We start from the raw sequence: 23,876 nt of genomic DNA, 5'->3' as shown, positions 1-23,876 counted from the left end.
TAGTGTCCTTTGCTGTCTCAATGAGTCTCGAAACGAAGATTCTGTTTTTTTTTCTACCTTTGTAAATAAAAACACAGACAGACCGAGGGCAAACAGTTTTGCTCTGCGCATACTCGCCGAGACAGTTTAGTTGATTCGGTGACAAGTGCAAGATGGTGACACGACATTTGCTTCTGCGACAATTGCTCCGGTCTTATTTTTGTCAAGGACTTAGGGTTAGGGTTATTGTTGTGATAGGGTTTTACGTTTCGTTTGGTGTGAGGATTAGTATTAGGCTTAGGGCTATGTTTGTGGGCAGAGTGTTTAAGTTTGCCTGGGCACGCAGGTATTTCATGGGAGCAACTGTCGCAGCAGGAGCAAATGTCATGGAACCAGCATGATTTACGGTCTGATTCTGAAACACCGATGGATGTTGTAAATACATATTCTCATGGTTGAGGTTCATAATTGGCAAACGGAATTCTTTGTCACAGTAACAATCTTAATTAAACAGCCTAAAATCATGTTTCGTCGTTATATTAAAGCAATACTTTGTGAAGTTGTTTGTTGTTCAATGTGTATCGAAGCGTTACAGAGAACAGAGGATGTTCTTAACGGACGAAAATACTAAAATATAGCAAAGTTTTCTGGCATAACTCCCGAGCTTAAAAACTAACACTGGAATTCCGCAATGTGAAAAAGCACAACCCTTGATTTTCACCTCTGATCATGAACGCTGTCAGTTGCTGTGAATTCCAGTGCCTGACTTATATTTTCTAGGTGTAATATGCTACATGGAATCAAACTTCCTGTTGGAGAGACAGCATTATACTGTTTGTGCCAACGTCCTCCAAAATTAATTGCCCTCTAGCATTAGTATCATAAACGTACACCAAGTCTCTTGTAACTCCGTGCTCACACCATGCACTGAACAGACGTTCCTGAGACTTTCTAGTTTACTTTCAAAGAAGAACACTTGTGGAAATTTGTCTTGTAGTCCTATACAAATGAATAAGACGCATCATAGAATGACGGCTCATTTTATTGCCTTTTATAATGCCGTCATCCTTCTGAGCGATCCGAAGATTCGTTTTGGACTAACATAAAGTTAGGTATATTTCCCATCATAAAGACATATCTTGCTTTGAGAGTGGCTGATCATTACGCAATGAAACATGAATCAACTGGCAGGTCCAGTACGGCACATTTTTTTTTTTTTTTTTTTTTTTTTTTTTTAGGTGGCGGCATCTAACATGTGCTCAAGTGGGAAAAAAAGACTGTTGTGACTCCATCTCTTGAACCCCCTTGATCTGCATTACCACAGCTTCTGTTGTGAATACAGTCGCTGCATCTGCGTAACTTCCAGTACTGAATGGACAAAAAAAATCCCGTAGATCAAACTGCTAACTGAGTGATAGGACAGTTTACTAAATTTCAATACCGCAATTGATACGTAGAAGAAAAAAAAACACATTTGCTTGCGTGTGAGGCAGAAAGAAGCAGATAAAGAAACGAGCAAATACAGACACAACGACAACAACAAGTTCGCACATATGTCTCTAAAAAACGGATAAGGAGCACGATCCTTCCCCGAAGAGCGATTCAAATCTCCAGGAACCATCCTGATGTGTCGTCTTTCATCGGAAAGTTTCGCTCAGGAATGCTTTCTCTCTTCTGTCCAGCGGGTGGAGCAAAGTGTTGACAGAACACTGCACCACACAGCCGGGCCAAAACGCGTCATCAATTTGGGTAAAACAGTCACATGATCGAGAACAATGTATGACCTCCGTGGGGCCAAGGTCAAGGTTGTGCACCTTTATTTCATACTCATAAAGAATGTTTTCACCATTGTACATGTCGGATAGGGGGGGGGGGGCTATGGTCATGATGTCAATGATGAATATGAAGTAAAAGAAAAATAAATTTTAGGGTGACAACATTGCTGCATCTACCATAACTAAAGAGAAAATGTGACAACAATGACCTCATAGAAGGTTAAGTAAAGGTCTCCTCGTTTGCCTTTCAGCAACGTTTTACTCTTTCTATTAAACAACCAAAGTCAACCGCCATCACATATTTTCCTAAGCAGAGACCCACTCATCAACCATTTAGAATCCCTTAAACAGGAAATCCATCCCAAATATAGATAAACTTTGAAAGAATGAGAACAAATCCCTACAGAAAGTTGGAAAAATGGCAAAAATCAGATAAGAAATAAAGGAGATATGACATTTTGAAATCTGACTTTTTCGGAAAATATTTCTTGCCCAGTCCTTATGAATATTCAAATGAGTGAGTTGATGATGTCATGCCCTCACAATTTTTCATGTATGTTATATATGAAATTCGGAAGAAAGTATATTTTTATCTACAAAATGTAGGTAAAAGCATAATCCCATATCAAAATATATCACAGTTAACATTTTGCTCTTATTTATTTTGGGTGGTTTTAAGACAAGTTCTGTATTCATACAGCTGAAATATGAGATTTTTGTCATTTCTGTACGTGAAATGACTAAGACAATGTGATGAATTTTCATTTCTCATCCGATTTTGATCATTTTTGCACTCCGAAGGTACGATTCTTCGAAAACTCGGTTTTGACATTCTAAAGAGTCATTTGGGCGAAAATAACAAGGGATTTATTTTTCCCAAAATGAAATATGGGTAGTTAATCGGAAGATAACTTAGAGTGCGTTAAGAAATAAACTATTTTTAGAGAGAAAAATACAATATTGTCGTTCTAAACTGTTGGATATTTTTCATATATTTACAAGGAAGTGAAATGCATAAATATATCGGCGTGCAATATATAAATATTTGACGCAAGCATGTCTTAGATGCTTTGCCGATTACGAAAGGACGTTGATTCTTATTTCGGTCGAGGCAATTGTCGCCAGAGCGAATGAATTTAAGTGCGTGTGGACTCGCTTAATTCAATTACCAGTGTATGTCAAGTTTCATGAGATCAATGAGCAAGGTATTGAGGAACGTCGCCATGGCGCCATTTAAGAGAAAACCTTTTTTCTCCTTTTATGTCCACCATGCGTCATAGTAGCTCTGACTAATAATGCACGAACACGTTTACGATTGCATGTAAAGAGCTTAAGCCATTGCTCATACGGAAACCGGGTGTACCACTTTACTAAACCCTTTCGGTGCCTTTGACTTTGGACTGTGTGTACAAGGTTATAGTGATTTTCTGTGCGTCAGTCGGCACTCGAAGCACACAGTGGGTTAACTCCATGCATGGGTAAGTGAACCGTCTTGAAAGCCAGGGGGTTAACTGAATATCAAGTACCAATTTTCGTCGCGATAGCCAGTGCACTGGGACTACGCAGGATTGGAGTAATGTGTTCGTATTTCCTCTCGCGTGTGACAAGTTCTGCAGCTGATGAAAGTGTGTGGGCTCTCAAGGAAGCCGAAAGCCCCATGAACCCCAGGAACCCTAGAAACCTCTTCCTTAAGCCGACTGATTTCAGTTCTGTCCTTTTTAGCACTTTCAGCGTCTGAAGACAACAGGAGGCACTGACTCTTCTGTGGTCGCTCCATCGGAAAGTGTTTAATCTCTTCCAATCTTGCGTAGATCCTCGGCTGCCGTTGAGGCGCACTCAGCTAACATGAGTTGTCATGTCCGGATCTTCGTCAACAAGAATTTGCTCGAGGTCACGAACTTCAGAGTAGTATGGGCATTCACAGACAGGTTAAGATGATGAACATACTTTATGAGAACTTAAAAATCAAGTTTATTTTGGAATATATATCTGTCACATCCGCTTTAGATGATTCATCCTGTGAACCAGTGAGACAAAGCTGAAAAATATACACATAGAGTTTACAGCGAAATACGGAATTGATTATCATTAGGAAGTATCAGTTTATCAAGATATCTCGCTTTTGATGCTTTTGAAAGCAGTTTCTGTCATAAAGGAAGCAGACAAAGGCTTCGTGAGTTGTCCCAAAAATTAATGAGCCCCTTCTGTTTAACTGTTCAAGGTGGGATACCGTAATCAATTGAGCACTGTGAGTATGAGTCCTCGAATTCCGGTGGAACTAGATATATTCAGTGTCAATTAAGCTCGTGTCATAGCTTGAAATCCCAATTTTGTTCTGGGCAGGCTGCATTTTGGACATTTTCCTCTGGTAAATATGGATGCTAGCGACTTAAAATGACTCCCGAAAGTCCAAAATCGAGCGGCTCGCCTAACTTGGTGTGAAGAACTAGCCCTTTTGGTCTACAAACAGGTGACATATGCATAATAATGAGTGCTCTTCCACAGTACCTATATATCCCACTCACAACCACCCCTACAGCCTGACAGTCTCCAGATATTCTTTCGCAAAACGACAAAACATTACTTCAAATCCCAAGGCAGTCGAACGCACAATCTCACAGGCTGGATCAGTTATCTGGAACACTCTACCACAACAACGCCATCTATGTGATACTTTCAAAAAGAAACTCAAAGACAAATGTGCCCGTCACAATTAACATTGGTATTGTACGTTAACTGCTTTCTTGTAACAGCTCTCTGATCAGCTTGCTGTTAAATCACTTAATAAGAAACATTTATCATCATTATTCGCACTATTATCATTACTTATTATCATCATCATATTTATTGTTTATCATTGTTTTTAGTATTTCTAACAATTATCAGAATTTTTTTCATTTGTACTATTAGCACAAATGCATTTGTACAAGTACATTTGCTTATTGGTATTATTTATAGCATTATCATTACCATCATCATCATCATCATCATCATCGTCATCCTGGTGGACGAAGATGATCCCTGGTGCCATCCATGGTCGTTATCGGAGGCAGAGGAGGAATCGAACGTCAGCAACTCCGTCAACTACGTCTCTCGTCTGCGACAAAGTGCGCATTGGAGGTCAATATTGATGCAAACCATATTTATTATGATACCGTTTTCCCCTGTTAATCCGGTTTTCTATAATTACTTATAATTCGATACCAGAAGGGAGTGGAAGTAAGGCTGACTGACGCCATTACAACAAGTTCAAGATTTCGGGGGGGGGGGGGAATCGAAAATGAAAACTTGTGAATGTAAGGATGAACTTCCTCACGTTCAATTTTGAATCCGGAAAACAGTCATTCGTCAGACGCGGACATAGCTAAATGATAGTGACAACAGTGACAAAAAAAGCTCGTCATTAAGCCTACATTTTTTTCGCCTGCCTTGAAGCCAGTAAATTTTCTTCACAAGATAAGGAGGAACTCCGCGTTGCCCTGATAAAGTCGGAGACAAAAATGCCTTAAAAAAAAGAGAGAGATACACGTACTAGTATTTCCCCGAACAATCGGGAATCATGACTAATTGTTCAAACTCCTAAAAAGTTTGATTTGAAAGTTTAAGTTGCACTTCGGGAGGACACACACATACCCACACACACACACACACACACACACACACACACACACACACACAGATCATACTTCCTGTCAGAATTTCAAGTTCAAGAAAGCTTTCAAAATGTGGAAATTTGTAGTTTCTAGAGGTACTTTGTTATGATGTTTGAAATGGACCTATTGCACTATTTTTGAATCCTATGTACGATTGACTGTATCAAAGTTGATATTAATGTCAAAACTGTCTTTTTCTGATGACTGACATTAGCTTCTTTCCCGTTTTTTCCTGCTTGTGGTGTTTCTTGATCAGTGAAATGGGAATTGTATAACATCAAGTACCAAAGGTAAAGAGGGGACGGGGAAGTAATCTAAAACGGCAATTCAACTGTACTGTTCAATATCAAATCATTATATTATCTAAAAATGCCAAATGGATATGAATTTGCTTTACTGGTGGAGAATTTTGAATGATATCAACATGATATCATATCTTGGTCAAAATTAAGAGGGTCAAAACGGATTTGAATTGTTTTATCCTCCCTCCTCTCTCTTTCTTCGAGAAATTATTATTCTCTCTTTTTCTTCTTCTTTTCCATGTGTGAGTGTCGCATAGTATAATACGTATTACTGGCTGCGATTCATTATCGTGGATCACTACAAGATTAAGCCGAAAAGCAGTCTGCGGTATTGTGTAGAGCGCCACCTACCATGCCTACCAACGAGCTCCCCCTCGCCTGTGCGCAGGCATTCATACTTCAGCGTCAGGAGACACACATGAGCGGACAACTCTGCCCGTATGACCATATACTGTATCCAATCGCACGCTTTTGAGAAAGTCATATGCGCACGTGTAATAAAACACGCCTTCCTACTCTTGGATTTGCTTTCAACGGCTGGTGTATGCAAAAACGGAAATGTCAACACTTCATGCAAGAAGCGGCTCACAATTTATCCAAACATAATATATAGGAGGACTGTCTCCGAAGTTCCGTTTCGCCTGCTCATGGAAGTCTTTTACTTTGTTTTATCATGGAGCCACAGCTCCATGGTTTTACAACGGTCAAAGCCTCTCTTGAGTGACAGAAAAAGTAGTGTGATGCATGAATGTCCTATTTAGATCGGAGCAAAGTTTTATCATTGGATTGAAATTTTGTTGTCTTGACCGAAACATTACCTTGTAAAGAAGTACTTTTGATTTCTTTGAAAAGTAGTGTATCGAATTATCGTATCGAGTCGAACCTTGAACTAAAGAAGGAAAGGGCGAAGGAGTTATAGGAATTCCAGTATAAATACATCATCTAGGGCACCTTATCCAGCAAGTTTGGTTGGACGCTGAGGAAAAGAATCGAAAGGAAAAGGAAATGAGAAGCAAGTTAGATAAAAAAAAAGAAAACTAAGAAAAAAAAAAGATTCAGTACGAATGGTACATCATCCGACCATGAGTTTAATCAAAGTCTGCGATAAATCCGGGTGTAGACTATTTGCTGGACCAATAATAAGGTTCGGCATCTCGCGCACGGATCACTGCAGATGGTTTCTACCGCCGAGGCCAGAACAACCTCGCTGTGAAACTCAGCGTGCGTACGTCTCTTAGCGTGTAGTAAAAACAGGATTACAGAAGGGAAATATATCGGGAGCACACACAGACAACAACAACAACAAGGAGAAAGAAAACGAAAAAAGAAACCACTACCACTAACAACAGCAGCCGCGCTTCGTCCAATCAAATCCATGCGCCTAGGAGTTCAGAAACTTTAATACGAGGTCGGAAAAAAGTTTCTATTTCAGCATTGACGCCGTGCTTGGCTCAATCGCACTCATTCCAGACAGAGGAGCCGACGGTAAGAGTCGGCAATTCATCCAAGAGCCGCGGTGCGCCGAAGTTTTGCCGACGTCTGAAGAATCTTCCATTGCTCCATCTAACCCCCGCGGAACATACACGGGGTCGCCATCCATCACTGGAGGGCAAATATCTAGCACTGTGTGGCTTACCCTACTACCAGTCAGTGCAGTGCCACCGGACAGGCAGACTCGTCATATACTTTGCTGCTGCATAGACGTCGTTGAAAAGTGTAACAGCTGTCAGAGAGTGCCAGCGACAAGCCTGAAGTGATACCTTCGAGCTTCTTGGAGAAAAGAAAGGAGTGCATCACTGACATTCTGAGGATTATCTCGGCTTCCTGCTGTTTGGAGAATACGTCTCGGAAGGGAGCACACAGATACTGTGATTGGAACGGCGCAGAGAAGGATAAGCGGCACGGAGTGTTACATGGACTTTACGCTACACCGGTTTTCGGCGGGGGGCTGGGAGTCGTCGAGTGGTAGTCAATTTTTCTCTCTCCGCCGTTCACATTGAAGTGGGTTTTATGGTCTTTTGAGAAACCTTCCCAGATTTCCATTCGCTTGACTCTCCCTTCTTCATTCAAGGAGGGGACATTAAAAAAAAAAAAAACTTCAGAAACGGTCTATTGGAGTGTATCTATAATTTTTCGGATCCTCCCTCGATAAGTTATATTTGATTATCTGACAGTAGTGATCTTTACTTCGCTGACCCAAGTTTGAGAACCTTGTCTGACAGCATGGATTACCTCTGCGCTTCATCCGTGAGGGTATTTCTCGCCACAGTCGCGGTTATATACCCAGTTCTCTCTGCCGAAAGTTTGGGTAAGTCGATCCGCTTGCTGGTCAAATGTAAATTTTCGCTGTGTCTTTACGGACCATGTACTTTTTTTATTATTCATCTATATATATATATATATATATATATATATATATATATTTAACGCTGTAAAGTCGCATTTCTAAAACTCGTCACCTTCTGAGAAAAAAATCCATTCCCAATCACGTCAGCATAGTCGGCGCGTATTCCACTGGCTCCGTATGTAAGGCGAAGACATTATAATTAATACAACCGATTGACGGCACGAGAAGCAAAGGTGGGCCAGGAAGGTGGGACCTCTCCGGATGGGAGAAGTTCGCCTGAAGGCTTAATGATATCTACAACCTTGAAAATACAGAGAAGTTGTCTAGCTCTGTGTTACATAAATCATGCCATTTTGTCTTTTGCCTGTCCGACAAGCAGACGAATATTGTATTCTTTCCTTGTTTTTTGTTCGTAGAAAGGAGGCTAAGAGAGCTGACCCAGATGATAATAAACATGATGGTTATAGTGGAAATTAAATTTGGCATTCTGTTCAGACAGGAGAAAAAATAATTTGACATTACATTTCTCTCCCGTATTTTCTCTCTTGTTTTGTTTTCCGTGGGAAAGAATAAATCGTCATAAAGATAGACGAATGTGTGGTAACTGGCATTTAATTCACTTTACGAGAGAGTGACAGACTGATAATTTGGATTCGGCGTCGATTTAAATCAAACACGTAGGCCTACGCTTTTGTGTTAATGGCCTTGTATGCGCCGGATTATGCCCTGATGTAGTGATTCACTCGCTAATCAGAAACACACGTGCGTTTTAACTCGCTGTAGAGGACGCGTAATTCTGGTAAAGTGAGCACTGACAAGTGTCATTTGCGGGCCAGATAAACAGAAACATTGCCTAGCTTCCTGCCCTGTACCGCCGTTAGGGGGACGTGGTAAAACGGCAACTTTTTTTCGTCGTTTCGTATATGTAGTTTTGTATGTTTTCTTGTAGGTTTTTGATCCATTAAAGTCATATGCTGACAAAGTGATAATAAATCATGATTGTTCTGTTTTAACGCTGTCGTTAAAGTCATTCAGACTTTATTTCTTTCCTTATCAGTGTCACGCAGAAACGCTTTCGCTGTTTGTTTGTACATTGACGGGGCGATCGTTAACGATCACTGTGCAGGCAGCTAACCTGGAAACATTAAACTGCACATTACTTGGTATGAGACCATTCTGAAGCAAATAATTTTCACACAACAATAGATATATAATGTTCACTTAAATGGATCCCACAAGGATTGGAACAATCATCCCCAGCATTCCCACTGATTCCCACTGATCAGTTACTAGCCATCCCCTTTAACATTAATCATACCGATTCAAAATTTTACATTCGTTGTTTCTATCCCTAACTCACATTTTAGAACTATTTTGAAGCACTAAAGCTGATTTTTTGGTTTCATCTGCAAATGGCTAATTACGTATTTTAGTTTGATTTAATACTATTGTATCTAGGCAATGGGCAGCTTGAAATGGTGGCTTTAAGTTGTGTTACGTTAGGCTGGTGTGAAAACCTGTGAGGTCAAGTGTCGATCGCTTCTGATTTTCTGCCGACGACCTTGCCTACGTTATAGAAATATTAGGGTGGCCTCTCACGGAAAAATGCTTTGAGAACCCCAGCGACGCGGAAGATGATTGGTACACGAGTTCGTGTAATGAGGATGGTATTTCATGCGGAAGAGCGAGAATGGAGATTCCGGTGGAATGACGTTGATTTTAATAGCTCTGGGTTTGCGTGTGATGTGCACGATGTTGGCGGTCGTGGCGCGTCCTGTGTGGGGCGACGCGCGGTGGTTAGTTATCTTCAGCTGATACGTGATAAAGCTCGTCTACGTTCATCGATGGTTGACATTATATGCGTATAATTATCATCTCGTAGATACGTCACTTTTGTTACGTTTTGCCTTGAAGAGAATCACAGTGTGAAGCCAAATCTAAAAAACACCTGATTTCAGTAATTACATTACCAGAACAACTTCCGGGTCTTCTTTACTTGACCCAACAGACCGTTTAATTTGTTCTTTTCGGCAGGACGGAAGAGACATGATGTGAACTTAAGGGAGAATTTTCGTCAGTCATTTTTAAAACTGTTGAAACTGTGTGGTGCAGTGTAAAGTTATTTAAAGGGATAGACAGTATTGGTGGAGATGAGAATTGGGCTTTTAACTTTTTGGGAGATACCAAGAAAACACTTATGAAATAGTACAGAGCATACCATTTTAAGAGGAATTCAAAGTTTATTTGATGAAAATCGGGATTGGAATGACTGAAACATCCAAAAACAAAGTAAAACAAAGTGATCGTAATAAAGTATGGGTCCCACACTTATCACAATTGCTCTGTTTTTGGATATCTCAGCCATTTCAAAACCAATTTTCATCAAATAAACGTTAAATTACTCATGGAATTACATGCTCTTTCATATTTCATAAGAGGTTTCCCATTATCTCACCAAAAAATGTTAGAAACCCGAAATTAGGTCTCGACCAAAACCCTTTAACCCTGACAGGGCGGGGGGGGGGGGGGGGGGGCAGAATCCGCCCCCCCCCCCCCCCTCAACGTTTCGCGCTATAATTCCGTAACGCGAGAATGGAAATGAGTTTTGGAAGTTCTTGTGATGTACAATTGATGAATATGCTAAAAGAGATTTACAGACCAAAATGTAGACACTCAATGCTTTTAAGAGCTTGAGAGCTTAATTTGCATGATTAATTAATTAAAATTAGAAATCGATTGTTTCCAAAAATCTTATGACACAATCTTGTAGATTATGACGTGAGTGTCACGCATGCCAAATTTCGTCGCGATAACACAACCGATGGTCTGGATCAGGGGGGGGGGGGGGGTTAGCATAGCCAAAAAAGCCCGGCCTGATTAAGGTTAAAGCTCAAATTCGGCCAATCTCCGTGACCGTTTTCATAAATTGCCATAGGATGTTGCAGTTATTGTGTATAACGAAGCAGTCCATCTTGCGATTTTTTTTTAAATTAACATAACACCCGTTGTACCAAGACATTGTCATCAGAGTTACTAGTTTGTCTAATTGTGTGGTGTGTGTTACTGCAAAATATGCCATGCTTCTAAAAACCTCGTTGAAGTATTCAATAATCGACCAATAGGAGTCAAAGAGTTCGAAGCGACCTAGTGACCTCTAATCCGCAATCGGGTTTCCCCCTCCCATTCCGCTTTACGAATATGTTATCTTTACGCTTGACTAAGGAGGTGGAACACCCCTGGGCCGACCGTATGAATAGTTCGATATATTTTCAAATGCATCCTAAATTTACTTGATACAGTTGAAATCCAGAGTGCACATGTATCCCAATAATATAGTAGATTTGAAGCAACTTGCACTGAAGTGTTTAATTGACCGTCCCAGTGTGAAAGTTCTCTGTTTTCTTTTTTTCTCTTTGAAAAGGATTAATATTGAGTTGTAGCGCTCCTCGTATTGACCAGCAATATTACCGCACAATGATTTTATAAAACTGTGACCTCAATTTCAATTCATTTCAATTCAATGCAATAAAAAACGTATTCCATCTTTTAACTGAGCACAAAATAACAAGGTATCCGAGAGAGATGCCCATACAGGAGATCAATTGCCAATTATCATGCGTTTGAAACAAATCTGCTTGCCATAATCAGCATGTTCAGCAAAATATGAGAGGTATACCCACTAAAAGTATAGTCCTTTGCGAAAATGAAAATAGATGTTTGTTATCCCGAATGGATACTTGACCAGAATTGGATGTCAGGGAACATTTAATGCTTCTTACCTTTGCCACTTGCATGTGTTGTCCACCATATTGTGTGTGCGTGCATGTGTGTGTTCGTATGTGCATTATGTGTTTTTCAGTTAACCATTTGATAAGAATACAAAGGTGGAGGTGCAGGGTGTGAAATATGAAGTGTTCTGAATTGAAACCTACAGTGATTTGACTGCAATTGGAAGTTTGTAGTTTGAGATACGTATAAAGTGCTGAGATTATATTTTCACCCAGAGTGATTTTCCCACTATCATCAGTATACTTCATTATGCAAAACCACTAATCTAATATCAATCTAACGAGACTGTGATGCTATTAAAAAAAAAACACTAAGGAAAGGGAAGCAAAAGAACTGAGTCCATTTAGCACTTCATGTTTAAACAATCGAAAGAGAATTATAAAACAACAACATTACAACATCAGCACAAAAACAAAACCCCATAAAAATGTTGTCAAGACTGATGTATTTGGCTAGTTTCCTGTTTTATTTCGCTATATGTGTGTTTGTGTTTGTTTGTTCGTTTGTGTTTGTGTGTTTGTGTGCCTGTCTGTCTGTGTGTCTGTATGTGTTTGATGAGCTGGGGTCATTTGTGCATCAACGATCAAGATTCTGTCGTGATTGTTTAATTTCCTTTTTATTTTTATATAACAAACTCCTAATTATTCAGCATGGTATCGATCATGTTCGTCGAGCAATTACCTCCCCTTACCCAAGGACTACTAGTATGTCATCCATGCACACCTATCTAAAATTGGGGATGAGCATTTTGTCATTGAGTTGGCTTTATCCTCTTTTTCTTTTTCTTCTTGTTTAATCTCCACACCTGTGCACGCGTTTTATCACGTGTCTTCACGATAAAATCACATAATAGTAGTATTATACGCCTTACCTTCTCAATTCTCTCTGTAATCCGGATGATGTTCCGCAAAGATTGTACGACGGCGATGTAGATCATACGCACAACGCCTACCTATATCAATAAAGGCCCCCACGCTTAGTACGGGACCTTTCTTTTTGATGCGGGCAGTAATCCGCTTTATCTTGTCATTATTCCCGCTTCAATGTGAGCGCGCGAGAGAGAGGAGACACACACAGGTATACATTCAACTTGCTACACGTGGCCGCTGCTGAGTGCACGCAGGGAGGTGCAGTCTCACCTCCCTGGTGCTGGTGCATGCAACCCCAAGAAACGCCTCTCGTGGCGTCCCTCAATACTCCTTGACGCCACTTCCCTGTATTTGGATTTGTTTATTCCAAGGAAGTAAAGGGAAAGAAGGGGAAGGAGCAGGAAACAAGACTTACGCTTTAAAGAGGAAATCAACCCCCCCCCCCCCAAAAAAAAAAAAAATGAAAAATGAAAAATGAATAAACTCGAAAAGAAAGAGAAAAAATATTCCCGAAAGAATGATATAAAATTGACTTAATTCGGATATGAAATACGGGAGATAGGACATTTCGAAATTTCACATTTTTTCGGAAAACGTTTCTTGACCAGCACTTAAAGTAATCAATGGAGCGAGTTGACGATGCCATACCCTCACAATTTTTCATGTATTTTATGATAGAAACTGCATGAAATTTGGGAAAATTGTCATTTTAGCAATACGAGTAAAAGCATGTTCCCATGCCAAGATATATCAGACTTAATATTTGTTTGTTTGTTTGTCTGTTTTTCATTTTGGGTTGTTTTAAGACCAGTTTTGATATCTATCTATACAGCCGAAATATGAGGGTTTTTTTTTTTTTTTTTGGTCATTTCTGTAAATGAAATGAATAAGAAATCATGAGAGCATGACATCGTCAATTTGCCGATTTGAATATTCATAAGGACTGGTCAAGAAATGTTTGACGGAAAATAAAAGAAGAAGTGAAATTTCTATTAATGTCATATCTACCTTATTTCTTATCGATTTTTTTTTTGTCATTTTTGTATTGTATTGTAGGAATTAGAATTCTCTTTCTTTTGAACTGAATGCTACAAATTTCATTTTCAAACAAAAAGTATTACATTATACACATGAATTTATATAATATGTATACACTATGTGTGTGTGTGCGTGTGTGTGTGTGTGTGTACGTGTGTGTATACGTGTATGTATGTGTAATTGTATGTATTTGAAGGACTTTATACTTTCAGTCAGGGTTCTCTTGACAAATATTGTTTGCATCTAACCGAACGCGCAGTCAGAGGAATGATGAACCGCCTGACAATCTTATCTCTCTCCGAAATCTACAATAATCGCTCAAGTATTTCAAAGGTTGAATCAACAACAGATTTTAGCTTTTTTTTTCTCTCTCTCTCTCTATAGGATGCACATCACTTAATGCTATGATTTGCCACAGAAGCAAGCCTGAATGAACAGTGTAGATTGAATAGTTCTTTTCAATCTACTTAATTCCGACTTGGCACAATTTAATTTGAACTTTTCAGACTCCTGTACGAAAGATGGTTACATCAGCTTGAACGCGTGAGTAATTAATTCACTATTTAACGCGTTTAAAGATGCAACACCGTAGAGCCGTCACACACACTAAACTATAACTATTGACGGTTTAGTCGTGAAACATTGTTTTTTTAACGATACTTAACATTAATCATACTGATTCAAATTTTTACATTGGTTGTTTCTATACCTAATTCACATTTTAGAAGTATTTTGGCACTAAATCCGGGTTTTTGTTTCATCTAAAAATGGTAAATAATGCCTTTAATTTATATATCGGCCCAACAAACCCTCCCATCGGCTCTCTGTAGTTGCCTCTCTTAACCCTGTACTCTACACACGTATACGCGCGCACATAACCAATTTGTGATGTGCGAAAAATGGTCCTGGTCATGCTTGTCTTCAGAGCTTTTACCAGTGTGGTCCGGTTATGACAGCCGTACTCACAATGTATACATATACCAGGCAGGGTACTCTTTCCAGCTCCTGTTAGGCCTACATATCCTACCATTGATCCGCCTGGTCACATCGCATTGCGGATGTTGATGGCTTCAACATGATCTTCCGTACGTCAATAGTCCATCCAAACATTCACCGAGGCCGTTTGCTTCATAAGTCGTCTTCCGCGAACCACGCAATCGTTATCGAAGGACATGCAGCAAGGAATCTACTGTAATTCTTGGAACAAAGAGAAATGAGAAAAAGCACGTGTGTGTACTGGTTATATTTGATACCGAATATGATGGAGCTAAAACGTTGATGATAATAATAATAATGATAATAATGATAATAATAATAATAATAATAATAATAATATTAATAACAATAATCATAATAATTATATTGATACTTTCAGAGCACCTTTTCCGCTGGATACAAAGCGTTATGAGATGTCATCCCTGGTCGCCACAGGAGATAAAATATGTACAAATTATTACCAGGCAGTGACAGTACAAGTCCAGTGCAAATATAGAGATCAGATGTCAGAAGAAGAAGGTCTTCAAATTCAAAATCGGTGTTGGTGATGATCTCAAAAGAGGAGAGAGCTTATAATGATAATAATGATAATTATAGTAGTAGTAGTAATAATAATAATAATAATAATGATAATAATAATAATAATATAATATATTTATAAGACGCTTAATACGGATGTTTCTTCCACATCCTGGAAGCAGTAGAGGAGAAAGCTGCATTGCCAGCTAGTTTGGTGGCGCGTGGTTTAGTGAAGATAACTGACGATGAGAGACGAGTGTGCCGTTTCCATGTTCTTTTCTTTTAATCGATACCCTATAATCTTCGCGAGTGAACTGTGATTACAAGCAAAAACAGAACAGCGACAGCAACTTGCCGGGCGTATCTATGCCTTGTGAATAATTTCTCATGTCTATAATTGACCGTTACTCTCCCACGCTGTCGCTGACACCACAGTTAAAATCCTTCCTTCCTCATTGCTCTTGCTGTTTGTAGTGTTACTGCCTGACTGCAATCCAAAAACATCCGAGCATTGAATTCAGGAGGGACCATCAGAATTTCACGACCACCATAACCAACCGCAAGGACTTGTTCAGATGGTTTTAAGAGCGCCTCTGCTATGTTAATTAGATAAAATCTCCAAATACACTGAGGAATTTGATGACCTGTTTGTATCTTCAACAAATATACACAACAAAAAATATGAGAGCATGTGAGAGGAGTGTAATATTTTCGCGGCTTTAAGGCGAGTGAGAATCTGTCATTTTTCATTCAGGAGTTATGATTTATGATTACAGGGCAGGTGTCATCGATTTTCAACCAACAGTCAAATCTTCGTTCTCATCGAAGATGATGGCAAAATGTAGAGAATGTTTGACGTTGTTGATAGTAGATTGTGAATACCTTGAAGAGTTTCTCGCCGCATGAATACAGTTCATGGAAGTGCTGAGTAAAATACTTCTGTAAAATTTGTATCTAACTCTATTAAAACGACAGATCTGCATATGTGTTCATTTCATGATGTTCTTAAGAGCTCTTATTTTTAACAGCTGGACTATTCAAACGAAGGTAAAGGACCACATAACGCGAGCCGTATTAGACGAAATTAACAATCATTTTTAAATCGGCAAGAATTTAAATTTTATATGGTAAGTAACATATGGAAAGTGTGCGACAACATAATCGTAGGAAATACATTTAATCAAACATAGGCATAACAGATTCCTCTCTTTCCTCGTCTTTAATCGTCGTCGTTATCATAATCTAGCTGAGCACAGATTTGCTGGAAGCCAGCCCCCGATCATTGCTTCCTGGGTGGTTTTCAGTCATGGAGCTACTATTGTTTCATGGTTTTATCGACTGCTTTTCGAGCAAAAGCGATGAATCGCAAGATTCATTTAGATTATGTTCCAGGAATGATCGTTGTTCACATTTCGGTGACCTTGTCCCTTGCTTCGTCTGGCTGTTCCCCCACTCCTTATCCGATCTATATACTGTAAGTAAAGCCATAAATATGAATATTGCTTTACTCATTCTCGTTCCGTCAGCTGACACTTGCAGACACTTTTTTTTGGGGGGGGGGGGAGGGGAGGGGACAGAACTGTGCATGGCACGCACGGGACATGGTATTCCTTTGCCCTGTGGCTTCACGGTTTACTCAATTTCTAGATCACGGGGTCAGTTGATGTCAGGTGTAATGCCCATGGGGTCAGCTATTGTGAGTTATTGTCGCAGCTTCGCAACTCAAGATATTGACGGGGCTCTCTCTCTCTCTCTCTCTTCAGGTTCGCTTTCCCTAACACTACCTTAATGGAAGAACAACGACCACCACAGTAAATAAATTATGATAAAACAAAACACAAATAAATTACGATAAAACAAAACAAGAACGAAAAATAATCTGTGTCATTATTGTCTGTACTGAGTGTTTTTTCTAGAGGGAAAACAAGCTCGCTATGCACCCCCTCCAAAATATGCATTACATTTGGTTAGACCTCATACCCGTGAAAATCATGGCATGTTTGATAGTCGCAGAGCGGAGAGGTACAGCAGGGAGGTGGGCCACCTCCCAGGGCACACTGTGTAATTTGTAGAGCGCACTCCTTATGCCATATCTTTTTCCTCTCGCCCCTTCCTAACACCCCTTTTACATCACCCCCCGATCTCTGTTTCGCCATCATTTCTCCCTTTCCTCTGTCTCACAATCACTTGCTTATTGTTTATCTGGAGAACTGGCATCGCTATTGCCCATGGTACGCAAAATAATGTACAACTTGTTTCACAAACTGAACGCCGGGGCGTTGGGAAAAAGAAGAAGAAGAAGAAGCATTCTAATAATTGTAAAGAGGTTTAATAGGATTTATGATTTACGATAATGATACAGCCATCCAGTGTTCTACTTTGCAGGTGCTTCGTGATAGATGTAAAGGCATTCCTGTGTATACAGGCACACTATCACAATCTTCCCAAGCATCTTATGTCTTCTTAGGGTGATAAGTGTCTAACCAGCGTGCCTGATCGATTGATTGTGTGGTAAGCTAGCTCATGGAAATATTGATTTTACTCATGTAACACCTTTGTTTTAGTGGTGTTGTTCGATGGCGTAATGTCGGTGTTACACTGATGATATTCTCGGACGATCAACATAAGAGACAGGCCAATGCAAATTCATAATCCAGCGGGCTTTACTTCTTCCTAGAGAATCTCTCCTCCAAAGTCATACATGAATATGACAAAGATGGCAGAACACTTCTGCAATAATTGTCCAGTTTAAGATGAGAAGTAACAGATATAAAAGCTATTGTATATAATAGGTACTTCCTATCAGACGGCCTTATATCTTCCCTAAAGAGGGATGGCAAGGGAGACCAACGCAATTACCCGAAGAGGGTTAAAGAGAGAACTCTTCTCCCAAGCACATGGTCACCTCCACATCTATACTATTGTCAGAATAGCTATAAAAGAGTTTACCCAAGTTTGCGGTTGAAGCTTCGGGTTTTGTGGCAGAAACATTCCTACCTTAGATAATTGTATATCACATCCATTTTGGCCAGCGATTTAGTAGGACTAGGCGGACAGCAATTATTAGAACGTATACAAAATTTTCGGACGTTTGACCATTTTGTTATTTTTTTTTCCATTGTTGAGGTCAGCGGTGAGGATCGTCTCCTTGCGTCTTTCTTGCGGCACTTGCCGATTCTGGAGGATTTCAGGGAAGTTAAAGCTCCCCGAAGTTGACCTATTAGTTCTTACATTTTAAATACAGATTGGAGTATGTGCTGAACTTATAATTGCTGACAGCATGTTGACATGTCAAAGGTCAGGTTCATAGTCTCAAGTATGCGTACCCAACTTAATAGCCTATTCAGCTTGTTGGGTGTTGGGCTTAAGTGCAGCCTAGTGATTGATTGTGGAGTGTTAAAGTCTTTTTGTAAAATCAAGTACTTCTCTGCACTGTAGTCAAGTAGGTTTGTGTCAAGTATCGGGCCAAGCAAGTACCTTTGAAACTTCCAAGGGATGAAGGTGAAAGGTAGCTGCATAGAACCAAGGGACATTTCAAATCTTCTTTGATCGGACGTGTATCTAGTGGCATTTGAAAACGGCTGTGGTTTTACGCAACACCGTCACGTGGTGGTGGCCATGAGTGGTCAATGCCTGGAATGTCGAGTTAGCACCTCATTGGCCCGACTCCGCCATGAATGTTCAACGAAATGAACCCCAAAATAAAAGCACCTGACCAAACCATTCAGATTGCAATTCCGTCTATCAATGCGACAAAATCGATGATAGAGAGAAGAATGGGTTATACGGCTGGCGTATAGAACGAACGATTACCACACCAGCGCCATTCAGTTGGTTAAAACGGCACTATTCGACAGCGTCTATTGATCACATCGATCTGTTTGGGAGAGGTCGTATTTCGAATCCTGCTGTGCCACGCCATCCCCATTAAATTGCTGCATTCTTTTCTGCTGCCACCTGTCGTCTTTGGGAGAACTTTCTTCAAAGAGACATGATTATATCCATTTTCTTTGTATTTCGAAATAAGCGAAACCTGAGTAAACAGTTCAGGGCAATTCAATAGGGGTATAGTCAGACATTCACCCAGAGAGTATCGACAGTGGTATTCTATAAGGCTGTGCTTTTCAACCGATTGTCCGCGGCCCCACTGGCGGGTCGCGAAGCTCTTGCAATGTCGGCCAAAAAAAGAAAAGAAAAAAAGAAAGAATATATATATATATATATATATATATATATATATATATATGTATATGTATATACATATACATATATATATATATATATATATATATATATATATATATATGTATATGTATATACATATACATATATATATATATATATATATATATATATATATATATATATATATATATAATATCATGATATTCAATCTAACTGGGCCTCCAAACATATTGCACGAGCTAAAGTGGCCCTTGGGCTGTAAAATGTTTAGAAGCGTTGTTCTATAGTGAACCAAAATGACATGATATTATATAGGGACTTCTAATATTTATGAGTGTTGACAAAAGACCCTGAAGTGAAATTCCTCAAGTTTCTTTCGTCACGGGAAAGAGAAAAAAAAATGAGAATTTCTTATTAGTAGACTGCAAGGAACGAACTTTCGTTATCATGGACGATGAGTTACATCGTAACTGCCCTTCGAAAATCATGTTCATAATATTGCAATTTTCTGGTCCACGTGCAAAAACACATGAGTATATATCGAATTAACAGGCAGACAATACGTCATAGTCGCTCAAGCATGATGAACAATCGAGGTCGCGAGATGCGAACTCGGTACGGGGAGGTGAGCACCTCCCTGCTCTCAGTATCAGACAACTTGCAATTTGTGCATGCGCGTGTGTATGTGTCTGTGCTTTTGGTGTGTGCTGGGGGGGGGGGGAGATGTGCAGTTTGGGTCATAACCCCTCCCCCCCCCCAAAAAAAAAAAAGAAAAAAAAAGAAGACATTTCTTACATTTTTTAATGCCGCTCCTCAAGCAAAGAAAAACAAACAAACAAACACAAACAAACGAACAACAACAGAAGGAAGAACTCAATATGACAAACGAATAAACAAGCAAACAAACAAATGAACATTAGACAAGACAAAACAAAGAAAACAAAGCAATGATTCGAGAGCGTGGAGGAAGGGGGTTAAACCCTCTAACCACTACCCCTCCCCCCGTGTGTATTATAATAGTACCGTACCACAGGCGTGCATTTAAAAGTTGCGCGATGTATTTTGAGTACAATTTATTCTCCTCAAAGTGGTATATGAGGTTAATTCCGCTTCCGCAGCGTTTTGCTCCGCAAATTACATAATTATGATCTATTTTTCCCGAGGTACATATAAACTGTCAAACATCCGTTTAAGTATCATTTTCTGCGGCAAGACCCATGCATGGAGCTGATCTTTCGTATATAGCTCCATGGTTCACGTTTGAAAGTATCCAACAGCGTGGGGCTGGCAATAGAATGGGGATGGTGGGGGATGTGGATAGATAAAGTGACAGTGATGGAGGTGACGTAAGAAAGGAGGGAATATTAAACGAAAATTACCCGTACCTAGTGTGTCATCATGGCCCAGTCAGGGTCGACGTCCGACTAAAACTGGCGCTTTAGTGACGTCACTGTTGGCCATAGGTTCTTACTCGTCAAGCACACTCCTTTGCCAGAGCGACAACATCTACCGCGAAATAGTAAAGAAGGTAGAGGGGGAAAGGAGAGAAAGAGAGAGGTGGGGGGGGGGGGGGTGGAGGAAATGTTGAGCCCCATCAATTCCCTGTCTACTGATTAGATATCCCATCATAATCATTTCAAAGTTGAATTATACATTTTGCGATTAAGGTGATGCAAATGATTTGAAAATACACATTCAGAACTACAGAGTCTTAACGGATGCATTTTCAATCACTTTTCCTTCGAAAATGGAAATTGGAGGATTACTATCGTAGCAGGATTTTCAGGCTGTGCGAAGGTTTGGTTGATAATAACGACATACAGCTCTCCATTATGAGGAGGATATTGATCGCTATGTGTGGTGGCGTGTCCGGGTGCGTGCAAGTGTGATTGGTACAATGGTAGTGCTGTCTTTTTGTTCTCGAGGGACAACGGCAAGATTCCACCGAGGATCAAACATTAATGAGAGTGGGTGCGGTTTTGGAGAACTGGAGACAGGGCAATGAAATGTCGAGGGCATGCCTTTTGTTCGACGCTTGACTCAATAACGTGTGCTACAACCCAATCGCGCCGGCTTCTTGGGGCTTTTAATGGCAGCATTAAAATGTGTAATGACCGAAACAGCGATGGCAGGAATCAATGAATTCGGGTTTAGTCCTTACCTATACAGGCCTACATTTTGAGGCAGAACTCTTCCGTGACCGTATCAGTCACGGTGATCAACGCTTTGTCGCCAGAGTGAAGCTGTACCATGTTATGCTCACAGTGAGTCAAATGCATGTACAAACAGCAAATTCAATGAACAAACTGATCATCACTACATTTTGAATAGCATCGCTTTATTTCATGTTAAATCTAGAATGGTTTCCGTCGCTGTTTCGTGAAAATGTCGGAAATGATAGAATTTGTAATTTCGTTCTCTCTGCGATGAGCCAGTGATCTGTCTAACTGTTATTGTTAGGTTTGTTGAACTTGTTTCCTTTAGGTTGGATGTAATAGTAGTTATTGCTTCAGCTAAAGCCAAAAAAAAAAACCAACAAATATATATATATATATATATATACGTAGGAATTTTAGATAAAAATCAGTTCCTGGTCATGTATATTGAAATGAAGGATGACTTTCCAAGGACACGGTCGTACCTTCTTATGTCATTCTCTTCTTGATACTGGCCGATCGAGATGCTTGCTTATCCATGTATCCTCCTGAGTGAGGTACCGAGGCAAATATCAGCATTTCGCTATCCCCGCCTTCCTGCCTCCTTGCCTCCTCCTCCAGAGCAAATATAGCAAGGAGTCTTCGGTGTCGCTTTCTATTCTTTCTCTCTCTCTCTCTCTCTCTCTCTGTGACTATATATATATATATATATATATATATATATATATATATATATATATCTTTGATGAACGAAGTGTTGTAGCAAGTTTCATCTTATCGCTTTTTAGTCACCTAAACGCTACAGGGCCTCTTTCACCGGGAAATTTCGCGAAATTTTAAGTGTCCATTCACACTGCAACGAAACTTTGCAAAATCACACGCCCGGTTGGTAATGGTGAGGTTGACAAAAGCAAATTTCAAGAAGAATGCATAGGCGTCTTGGCGAGTAAGCCCTTAATCGCAGGTTTACAATTCTATAGGATTGTAGGGTCTTTAACATGGCTTTTCTCCCAGGGGATTTTTGAATTGTCGTTGCCACTAGACAGGGGACCGCTAAGGCAGGTTTGACTGTCGGTGTTGATCAGGGTGCATTCTGCAATCCGTCAGATCAAGACACACCACGTACTGACATGTCGTTGCACTTTTGTATCTCTTTCTTGACGGATATCTCGATGTCATAACTGTGTTATATTTTGTGTCTATTTGTATCTTTGTTTTTGTGTTATTTGGGGTTTTTTTTTTGGGGGGGGGGGAGTAGAGAGGGGCATAAAAGGAGCATCGTAAAATATGTTTGTGCATCTCATGTATGTGTTGATGTGAATGCAATGACGCTGTTATTATGTCTATGGTTCATGAAAACGCCCATCAACTAACTACATTCTATACTTCCAGCCATAGCGCAATGAAAGCTCTGATTCTCAAAGCGTGATATTTCCCGAAGGAATGAATAAATTACTTGGCACATGTACTAGGTGTTACAAAAAGCATTTCCCACTTTTGATCCTTAATGTTTCAAAAACTATATATCAGATAACACTGACATTGATATGAGCAATAGCTGAATAGTGTACAATTTTGTTGGAGGCAATTAATTTTTAAAATGAAAGCATGATTCAGTTTCATTAAATTAAACATTGATTTTTCAGTTAGGTTTCAGATTTTGCACTATTTTCAACCCTCTGTACAAAACTTTGCCCAGAAGTCAGTTGGTGTGCATAGGAGTGTGTAGTTGACACCCAGACAATGGTCCTGGACAATGACCAGGATTTGAATGCTCCATTATTCATGAGGAATTCCACTTACACAGCTAGTCTTTATTCATTCTGAAATGTGGTGTATGTAAGCGCATGGAAACATGTGTTTATTTTTTTTCATGTGCATGCATTTCACCCTTTGCCATGAATTCAGACTAGCAGTGCCCAGGGCAATCCATCATGAATAATTAATAAAGCATTCATGTGCCTTGGAGTAGAGCTCTGAACAGGTGGTATCCATGTCCATTGTTCAGGTCATTGTAAGTACACACTCACATACACACCATTAGTTCCTGTATAAAGTTTAGGTTTTGTACAGAGGGTTAAAATTTGACCAAAATCTGGAACCTAACTTTGAAATTAATCATGGATTTCATGAAACTGATGTAGATTTTCATATTCAAATATCTTCCAACCAAATCGTACACTATTCAGGTATTACTCATATTAATGACAGATTTATAGTTTTCGAACTATTAAGCATCAACAGTGGGAAATGCTTTTTGTAACACCT

General features: G+C 39.7%; 1 protein-coding gene across 1 annotated transcript in view; it reads left to right on the top strand.

The window, feature by feature from the left end:
• The first annotated feature begins 7,033 nt into the window (after positions 1–7,033).
• LOC139739570 (uncharacterized) overlaps positions 7,034–23,876 on the top strand; it is an 81,008-nt gene continuing 64,165 nt past the window's right edge. Inside the window, exon 1 of the mRNA XM_071650172.1 lies at positions 7,034–8,017. Within this exon, the coding sequence (XP_071506273.1) occupies positions 7,933–8,017 (85 nt within the window). The 5' untranslated portion in view covers positions 7,034–7,932. The remainder of the gene's footprint in view (positions 8,018–23,876) is intronic.

Source organism: Diadema antillarum, unplaced genomic scaffold (genome assembly GCF_040938485.1).
Source record: "Diadema antillarum isolate AM-2024a unplaced genomic scaffold, OU_Dant_1.0 seq00000807_RagTag, whole genome shotgun sequence".
Taxonomy (NCBI): Eukaryota; Metazoa; Echinodermata; class Echinoidea; order Diadematoida; family Diadematidae; genus Diadema; species Diadema antillarum.
Note: the sequence above shows the minus strand (reverse complement) of the source record. Positions and strands in the feature narration are given on the sequence as shown.